Raw genomic sequence first — 9,209 nt, 5'->3', positions numbered from 1 at the left:
TAAAGAAAAGGTTGGAGAAGGCGGACATTCAAAGCGAAACACACTGACGGGCATCATTCAAAATTCGTGGAACGAATTTGACGAGTTAAGGTTGGCGGAAAGTTGGGTGAACATATCTAAGGATGCAAAAAGCGATGATCTGACGCGAGGCGAAGAAGCGCTTTCAAGAGGCGCAACAAATGGATTCGGATTAGGGATTTTTATTTGTAATCGAATAGTTGTCACGTTCGGATGTTTAATGTTTGTGTTTTATTAAATAAATGTTGTTTGTTTATGTTTAAATATTGTCATAATTTTTTAAATTTAAAAAAATAATAAACTAAATTAAAAAATAAAAAATAAAAAATAAACACTGAAAATGGACACCCTCACTCACCAGCCAGTCAATCAATCTCAGTGTCTAAAATGAGCGCTGAAAATGGACACCGAGGAAGACTACGGCAACTCGTGCTCTAATGAGATAGTGAAATCTAATTTGACTGATGACGATTCACACGAGAAGCATGTTCCTTCCGGCTTCCTCAATAAAAGAAGATTGACGTTGAAAATTAAAATAAAGAGGGCAGACAATATATTGATCAACTTCAATCATGAACCCTAGTTCCCCAATTTTGCCACCTCTACAATCTGCTCACAAACCCTAACAATTAGGATAAAATAATATCACCAATTTCTTCTTCTTCGTATGGAACTTGAACAGTCAATCGATTTTGACGATCTTATTGATTTTGATACAATCTTCTTCTCCGATGATCGAAATTCAGATCGCTCACCATCTATCCTTCAAACTTCGTCTCAATCATCATCATTACAAACTCATGTAAACGATCAGTCTCCGTTGTCTGTCGATGATATCGAGCAGTTTTTTATGAACGATCAGGATGACGTGTTTTCTCAAGGTTCGGTTCTGGATGAGTTTATTCGTGAAAATCTGCTTGATAAATCCGGTGAAGTTGCGAATATATCTGATGATGTAGTTAATTATCAGAATGATGCTGTTGTTGACCACGATGAAGGAATTAATTCCAATGATGATACTATCTCTAATAACAGGAAAAGGTATAATTATAATTATATCAATAAATAGAATCATTATTTTTTAATATTTTTTCGCAGTTTAGGGTTTGCATGTATAATTTGCTTGATTTTGAGTTTGCTGAATCTTTAGGTATTGTTGATATTTTTTAGAACTCAAAGTGACTGAATTTGTTGATATTTCTGAACGACATTATAGTAATTTTATGTTTTACTTTTATTTGTCTTTATCTCAGTTGATTTACTTATTGAATTTCACCATGACAATCTGACTTTAATAAAGGTGAACAAATGTTTTAGTGTAAATGGCAAAATTAAAACTTCTGCTTAGGCTTAGCATTTGTTAAACAGGAGTGACTGAATGAGTGTGATAAGATAGTTATGTTGCTGCATTGTTGGATGATGATGAATCTTGGCTGGATATGTTTCTTGATAATTTGTACTGTTGCATATGTGTCAGTTACAATGGTAGTTAAGTCATCGATCCACTCCTAGTCTCCAAAAAAGGTGGTGAAGGCACATCTCGACATCTCGTTGGATTTAAGTTTCTTTTGGATTGTGATGGAAATTGTTTTTGATTTGTGGGATGTTTTGGCTGCAGATTTTATTAAGTTATTTGAGTTAGTCATCCTGCAATTTGTATTGAATCTTAAATCTGAACTGAATCTTGAGTTTTTCATCAGTTATGTTTACACGTTGTATGATTTACGTGGGTTCTACGAACAACAATTAATTAAAATTGCTAATATATTTATCAGGCAACAGAGGGATACAGATGTGGCTCCAAGTTCTCAAGAAAGTGAAAATTCGGATCTGGATGGATTTGTTAATGACCTTTTAATTGATTCTCCTTTAGAAGGTGAAAAATCTAGTGAAGTGGTTGATCTTTCTGATGACTCAGCAGATGATCAAACGAATAGCAATCAGAATGAAGCTGCTCTTGTTAATCACAAGGAAAGAAAACAAAATAGTTCTGAGAATGATGATCCTCTCGACAAGAAGCGGAAAAGGTGTGGTTCTTTTCATATTTCTGGGCCATACTGTGTGAAACTATTGTCTGGTTTCAATATTTATGTTTACTAACTGACTGGTACTAATACAACTATATTGACATATTTAGTACTATCTAATGTGACTATGTCAGGCAACTGAGGAATAAAGATGCAGCTCTAAAATCTCGAGAAAGGAAAAAAATGTATGTAAAAGAGCTAGAGATGAAAAGTAAGTACTATGAAGGGGAATGCAGGAGATTGGGGTCGATACTTCAATGTATTATGGCTGAGAATCAAGCTTTCCGATTTTCTTTACATACTAGTACTAGTAATAGTAGTAATAAGGCATTCAATGCTTCAATGACCAAGCAGGAGTCTGCTGTGCTCTTCTTGGGTATATCTCATAAATCTTTATCATCTTTTTTCTTATTAGTTAATGTCGTTAAATGAATTAAAAAAAAAAAAAACATGTTTTTTGATGTAAAGTTTGTAACTTGTGTGCAGAATCCCTGCTGCTGGGTTCCCTGCTTTGGTTAATAAGCATAGTTTGTCAGCTGGTCGTCCTTCCAAACCTTCACCAGCAAAGTCAACTAGTAACCGTGGTAGAAGAAAAACTACCAAATCCGGGTCTAAGGAAGGAGGGAACACAAATATGTAGACAGACCTTGTTAATGGGTAAACAATTCAAAGCGTCACGCTCAAGGATGAGACCGAGCCTTCAGCATCTACAAGTTTTAAGAAATATCCTAGCTGTTCTTTGAATTTTTTTTCTTTTTTTGTTTGTACTATTTCTTGATGAATAAAAAGATTAGAGGATGTGACTTGACTTGTGTGTGTCAACTTTTTAGTGGTTTTTGGTTAATGGTACCTTATTTTCTTATTTGTGATCGTTGGGTATGTTAAATATTTTGATTTGTATGTTAGTGGTGATCATGTCTGATTTGGGGACCTCTTGTATTTAAGGTTAATCGCAATAATTTTTTTTTTTTTTTTTTTTTTTTTTTTTTTTTTTTTTTTTTTTGTCAAAAGGAGAATTGTATAAATAGATGAAAGGGATTTTCATCTTGGATGATGAAAATAAAGAGTGATTGTTAGTGGAGGCTCACAAATGGAAGCCAACATAAAAATACAAAGTGAGCATTTAGAGAGACTGATCATTGCGAATTGAAATTGGGGTTGAGATGACCAAATGTGATGACAAGAGTAGCAAACTTTCGAGTCTCTGTAGTCCACATGAAAGCCTTGAATTTTATGTTTCTTACTAATGACTTAAAACAAGAAAACTCCTCTTTAAACACGGGCACACGGCTTTGTTTCTAGATAACCAAATTGACCAAATTGTGATCGAACCTATGAGTCGCCAAAACTTTGAATCTTCGATACCCATCCCCGAATGCCAATCCATGAGAATTGGGACAATGAATAGGGAGTATCTTATTGGTCTCTTATATCTCAAAATTCCATTTAGGGTTTTAGCTTAGCAAGAGGCAAGTATGAGATACAAGATCTACATGTATTCGTAAAGCAGTCGAGTTCCGCTAATAATAAGTATGTTTTCATTATAGATCACAATTGTGGTTTGTTGTAAACTTAAATTGTGCCGTATGCTGTTAATTGATACTGTTTTCATTCTTTTTGCCAAATTTTCTGTCCATAAGTTTCTTTTTGAAGACTTACAGGGTGATGCATTTTAAAAATTACACGATAAGGAACCCACCCTTGTGGTCCAGTGGTTCACCCCTTTGCACTTGTGCATTGGGATGAGGGTGAGGAGGTCTCAAGTTCGAGTCTCTCTCCTTAAAAATATTTGTGGAATTTATTCCCTAAAATCTGAATTGCCCCGGGGAAGGTTTTACCAACCCGTATTCAGGACTCAGGTCCGACCGTCTGCCCCTCGGGATGGTATAAGGTTCGGATCCCTGTAATGCGGTTCGAGTTTCCTGCCCGAAAGCGCGTGCGTGCGTGGCAAATGAGAGTATTCGATGCCAACAACTTGCCTTTCAAAATAAAAAATAAAAAAATTTACACGATAAGTTTGTGCAATTTGATGAACTTAATAAAAATATGATGTCAGTGTTTTGATAACGGAATCACTAATAATAGTGCACTTGAATTTTCTTGTTCTGTTTTCTGATTATGTGCATTGACATCTTGATGAAGTTTATGATTTCTGTTCGCACCAAACAAGGTTTAAACAGCCTCCGGGACTAGTTGGTCAAGTCCTTGTAAGGATTAATCGACCAAGTCAAAGAGTTGGACGTTGACTAACTTTGACTGTACTTGACCTATAATGACTGATTAATTCCAATCGACCAAGTCAGAGAGTTGCATGTTGACCAACTTTGACTGTACTTGACCTATAATGATTGAATAATTCCGATTTTGAACTAATGAATCCGACTTTGAATTGTTGAATCGTATTTCTGTACTGTACAAGTAAAAAGCCACCATCGTTTTTTACTTACCTAACACAGGAACACATATTATCTTTACATGTACAAGTTTTATTATAGGAGTAGATAAACTTAAATAACTTAATGTGAAGGAATTAGCTGTTACAAATTTACATGAAATGAAAATATGATTATAAATAGATATATCTCCACAGAACAAATTGTGGATGTCTAACTAAAAGAAAACTAAACACAAACAAATGAAACCAGAACCATATAATACACTCATTTAATCAGACTACCATGACACCTGGGTAAACTTAAGGTCCTTAACTAGACCAAAGTAACCATCATCTTTTGTGGGAGTTGGGATGTCTTGAATGGTACTCAAATCAATTCCTTTATGTTTATCTTCATCGTATACTAATCTTACACCGCACTCCTTCACATCAACAAATTCACCTCCGTTGAAGGTAAAAGTAACAAACTTCTCCGCTTTCTTCAATTTCCGTGTAAATGCATTATAATGCAACCATATCATATCTGACCCGCTTTTTACTCTAAACTCATCCTTTCCCGGCATATCATCGTAATGATAAGTACGATATAAAATATCTCCATCGAAGTTGTTTACAAAGTATTCTATGTTGTGATGGTAAAGGGCTATGCTACGTTGATGCTTTTTGGGTGTGAACACAACACAAAATACATATCCGATAACCTTATCGTAGCACCAATCTGAAGGTAAATCAACTTTTACATGATTTCCCTTACTCTGATTTGTAAACCATTGTGGAATATAACTAGTATGATATACCACATCTAATAAGTCAGGAAACATGTGATCTTCTTGAGCTGGGATGATCTCAGATTTGATTATCTTGAGAGCCATATACTCAAGTAAAGAGAAAAACTGGTTTCTTGAGCCATTTGAAGTTACAGATGAGTCTAGAAGCTGGATTTCATGGACAGTAAGATTCTTCAATGATTCTGGATAACCGAAGAATATGCAGGAAAAAAATACATGACCAAGATTGAGCCATTCTGGTCGTCCACACAATGATGTGCAATCATTTAGAAAAAGAGTACGCGTACTAGGTGGAAGTTCGGGGACCACTTCTAGATTCTTGCAACAATCTAGGGCAAGAGTCTCAAGAAGAGTAAGTTGACTTAAACTGCCTGGTAATTTAGTAAAATCGTTCCCACCTAAGTACAGGTCTTTTAGATGTGATAAACCTCCAATGCTATCAGGCACTACTGATATATTGCAGAGCCTAAGATCTAAAGTATTTAAGAAATTCAAACCAGTCAATGAAGGCAATACTAAACTTTGGGGAAGTTGTTGTCTACTTGGTAAACGAACAGGATGACAAATTAAACTCCGCCATGTAGACGGAATCCTCTCATATTGACCAAATGACAATGATTCAAGGTTTCTCATAGAGTACACAAATGAAGGAAGTTTTGTTATGGATGTTCTATTAATATGGAGCTCCACTAAGGTCTTGATACTGCCCAAGTTTTCAGGCAGTTTGTCCACTTTTAAACACCCCGAGAGGTTTAGAACTTTAAGCGATTCCATATCCACTTTAAAAGTAAATCTCCTAAGAATTTTGCATTTTTTCACATTTAAAATAATGAGCTTCTTGAGCGATCCAACTGATGGGTGAAGTTTAGTCAAGTTCACACAGCCTTCAAGAATTAGCTCTTCCAGATTTGTAATTTCTGTGAAATCGGGGGTACTTGTTAGCATACGACAGTGACGTAGCTTCATGACTTTCAACCTTAAAAAGCACTGAAATCAAGGGAAAAACAGAAGTTATGTAAATCATCAGGAGTCGAACAGAAAATAAGTAAGTATGAAGAAGTAAATACCTACCTTGGGTGTTGTCCAAAGATGTTTTATGTTGCTGTAAGACAAGTCGATGGCAACAATGTTTTCCGGATAAAAACTAGAAGGTAACAACCTAAAAGGAAATCCTTTCCAATCAAGTAACCTTATCTCATTCGACAAAAATTCCAAACTTCCCGAGAATTTCACATTCAAGTCTTTTATTGCAATGTCTTCCTGATAGTAAATTTTCAAGATCCGCAGTTTTTTCATTCGAGCAAAAGCTTTAACATTTATTATGTGAACCTGTTGACAAGATTTTTCTAACATAAGATCTAAAACTTCAACTGCTTCTGTCACTGTCACCTGTATACAAAAAAGATCATCTAATTTATTTATAAAGATGAAACTACTTATAGTTATATGTGGGAAATTTAAAAGACTAATCAGATGTCACTTCTTACCTCGTTTCCATTCAATACATCGTAAATCTCAGAGGCAATCCACAACCTGCTCTGCTTCCCAATCAAGGTATATTCTTCACGAACAATTCCCTTTGCCATAGCTTGTATTAAGTCATGCATTTGAAGTGACATATCTCTAGATATCGTGATCAATGACTTATCAACTAGTACTCTGATATTCGAATCTGCAAAAAAATTACAGCTGTCTAGTACACTTGCTGCAAAATCTCTGTTTACCCCAACGAACGAACATGCTACATCAAGCAAGATTTTTTTCTGATGAAGGTTTAGGTCATCAAAACTTGTACGAAGCACCCTTTGTATTTCATCATTAGGATGTAATTTAAGCCTGTCCAGTTCACTTACCCATTCACCCACAGTTTTTTCATACAAAAAACAACCCATAACTCTAACGGCTAGAGGGTGACCTTTTACATATTTCACAACTTTTTCTGCAAGCTCTTCAAACCCACTACTAGTACGCTTTTCCTTAAAGGCGTAAGATGCAAAAAGCTGAAGAGATTCATCGTCGCTCAGAAAGGTTACGTCATGAATATCATCTACCCTATGAGATCTTAGTAACTGTTTGTCTTTACTTGTGAAAATAATCAAACTTCCAGGGAAAAACCAATTATGTGAACCTGCTAGTGCTTCTAACTGCTCTCGATGATCCACATCATCCAAAACTAACAAAATTGGCTTAGATGACATCATCTTCTTAATTACCTCAATCCCTTGAGTAACACTTGGTATTCTTATATTAACTGTTTTCGTGATGTCATCAATAAGTTGCATCTGGACTTGAGTTAGGCCTTGTCGTTTCGAGACCCCTTGTATATCTTCACAAAAACAACTTCCGTCAAAATGGATATGCATCAAGTTGTAAATAGCTTTGGAAAGGGTTGTTTTTCCTATACCACTAACACCACATAAGCCAATCATGTGAACTTTGTGTGACGCAACAAACTGTATCAAGTTCAACTTATTTACATGGGCATCAACACCTACTATGTTTTCACCAACATGCAAAGGACCGTGACATATACTTTTGAGGATTTCCTTGGTAATGCTAGCAATGAACTTTGCCTCATATCTGTTAAATAACAACCATCCATGACTAAAGTGAGTTTTGACATAGCAAACAGAGATAAAAACAGACAAATAATTTTAGTTACCCGTTCGTCAGCTCCTGTAGGTCCCATCCAGACAAGTCAGCTGAAGTAGATAAAGCTTTCTTCCACTCAGTCACCTGATCATTGCTATATAATACTTCATGTTTGGCAAATGCTTCTGCGTAGCTCCCTTTCTGTTTCCTAACCACATCAGGTTTTACATCATAAAAGATTATTTGAACCTCTGATTTGGGATGTTCTGTTTTCTTACATTCGAGTATTTTCACAAGTTCTCTTAAACACCACGAAGAAAATGCATAACCCTCGGAGAAGATAACGATTAGAAACCTTGATTCTTCAATGGCTTTGTAAAGTTGAGGAGATATCTCTTCTCCTCTCGGCAATTCGTCATGATCTTTAAAAGCATGAATTCCCTTTTGTTTGAAATCTGTAAAAAGATGATCCATGAAGTTTTTACGAATATCTTCGCCCCTAAAACTTACGAACACATCATATTTCCATCGATGGGAAGTGGAAGAAGCAGGCATTATCGAATCGCAAGTGAAACCTGTAAAGATTTGAGAAACTAGTAGCCTTATTATAACAAAAAAAGTTCAGGATATGGACGAAAATATATAATGGATCGAGTGAGATAGATGTACTCAAGGGTATATATCAGAGATGTTGTAAGATGTTGATTGCCAAAGTAGGTGAATTATATATTTTGATTTGATAATGCAACATAGGGGATTATTAAGAGGTGGATCAAAAGTAATCAGTTTCACTAATTGATGATTTAGTACTTCACACAAACAGGACTAGTTAATTAAGCACATCAGACGTAATTGATATATGCATACAGTTTGTAAATAACTAAATAATATTACGGGACAAATAAAGACGATATATGTAGAAGAGGCAATAAGATGAACAAATATACTGAAATAATTAAGCGGAAGAAGGATGTATATACATATATGACTTACAGAAGGTGTCGTTTAACACATGAATTTGGGGTATAAGCAACCAGAATAGAATTGAATAAAATAGAGATGAAGGAGTAAGAATATGTAAGTGACAACTGCAATCTTTAACCGACCGGCTGGAACTTTGCTCGTATCAGTTAGCAACTAAAACCAACCACATAACGTTAAGTTGTGGATTGGCCTGTCATCTGAAAAAAAAATCCAATATTACACTTCCAACCTCCACTTTTTATAAATTAACTTTTTTACAACTAAAAGATACTTTGTAACTTTGCTAGATCATCTTTATTTAAGTTTAATTTAATTTATGTTTTTCACAAACTATTGTTCTAGTTGTAGCGTTCTAATTTCTTAAATATAAAAATTCGTATTTAATTAATATTTATTTATTTATTA

The 9,209-nt window shown here is 35.1% G+C and overlaps 2 protein-coding genes across 3 annotated transcripts; one reads left to right on the top strand and one right to left on the bottom strand.

The window, feature by feature from the left end:
- Positions 1 to 509: 509 nt before the first annotated feature.
- On the top strand, positions 510 to 2,907 carry LOC139859062 (uncharacterized). The gene is made up of 4 exons (XM_071847882.1): positions 510 to 1,059; positions 1,794 to 2,045; positions 2,180 to 2,421; positions 2,532 to 2,907. Exons 1-4 carry the CDS (start codon positions 686 to 688, stop codon positions 2,786 to 2,788), a joined length of 1,125 nt encoding a protein of 374 aa, XP_071703983.1. The 5' UTR covers positions 510 to 685; the 3' UTR covers positions 2,789 to 2,907.
- A 1,634-nt stretch (positions 2,908 to 4,541) lies between these two features.
- On the bottom strand, positions 4,542 to 8,937 carry LOC139859049 (disease resistance protein RUN1-like). Of its 2 annotated transcripts, none has more exons than XM_071847868.1 (5): positions 8,814 to 8,937; positions 7,891 to 8,395; positions 6,716 to 7,808; positions 6,300 to 6,617; positions 4,542 to 6,215 (listed from the first exon to the last, which is right to left on the bottom strand). In XM_071847868.1, the coding sequence occupies exons 2-5, from the start codon at positions 8,373 to 8,375 to the stop codon at positions 4,719 to 4,721; spliced, it is 3,393 nt and encodes a 1,130-aa protein (XP_071703969.1). In that variant the 5' UTR covers positions 8,376 to 8,395; positions 8,814 to 8,937; the 3' UTR covers positions 4,542 to 4,718. The 2 variants fall into 2 exon arrangements, with proteins under 2 accessions (XP_071703969.1, XP_071703973.1); XM_071847872.1 differs by having other exon boundaries at positions 7,891 to 8,413; positions 8,814 to 8,869.
- Positions 8,938 to 9,209: the final 272 nt, after the last annotated feature.

The sequence above is a fragment of the Rutidosis leptorrhynchoides genome, chromosome 1, assembly GCF_046630445.1.
Source record: "Rutidosis leptorrhynchoides isolate AG116_Rl617_1_P2 chromosome 1, CSIRO_AGI_Rlap_v1, whole genome shotgun sequence".
In the NCBI taxonomy this organism is placed as follows: Eukaryota; Viridiplantae; Streptophyta; class Magnoliopsida; order Asterales; family Asteraceae; genus Rutidosis; species Rutidosis leptorrhynchoides.
Note: the sequence above shows the minus strand (reverse complement) of the source record. Positions and strands in the feature narration are given on the sequence as shown.

Coding starts and splice junctions, on each gene's coding strand:
- LOC139859049 (XM_071847868.1), bottom strand. CDS start 8,375: ATGCCTGCTTCTTCCACTTCCCATCGATGGAAATATGATGTGTTCGTA. Junction 6,618..6,715: donor ATGTATTGAATGGAAACGAG/GTAAGAAGTGAC, acceptor TTTTGTATACAG/GTGACAGTGACAGAAGCAGT. Junction 6,216..6,299: donor ATCTTTGGACAACACCCAAG/GTAGGTATTTAC, acceptor CCTTGATTTCAG/TGCTTTTTAAGGTTGAAAGT.
- LOC139859062 (XM_071847882.1), top strand. CDS start 686: ATGGAACTTGAACAGTCAATCGATTTTGACGATCTTATTGATTTTGAT. Junction 2,046..2,179: donor CTCGACAAGAAGCGGAAAAG/GTGTGGTTCTTT, acceptor TGACTATGTCAG/GCAACTGAGGAATAAAGATG. Junction 2,422..2,531: donor GTCTGCTGTGCTCTTCTTGG/GTATATCTCATA, acceptor ACTTGTGTGCAG/AATCCCTGCTGCTGGGTTCC.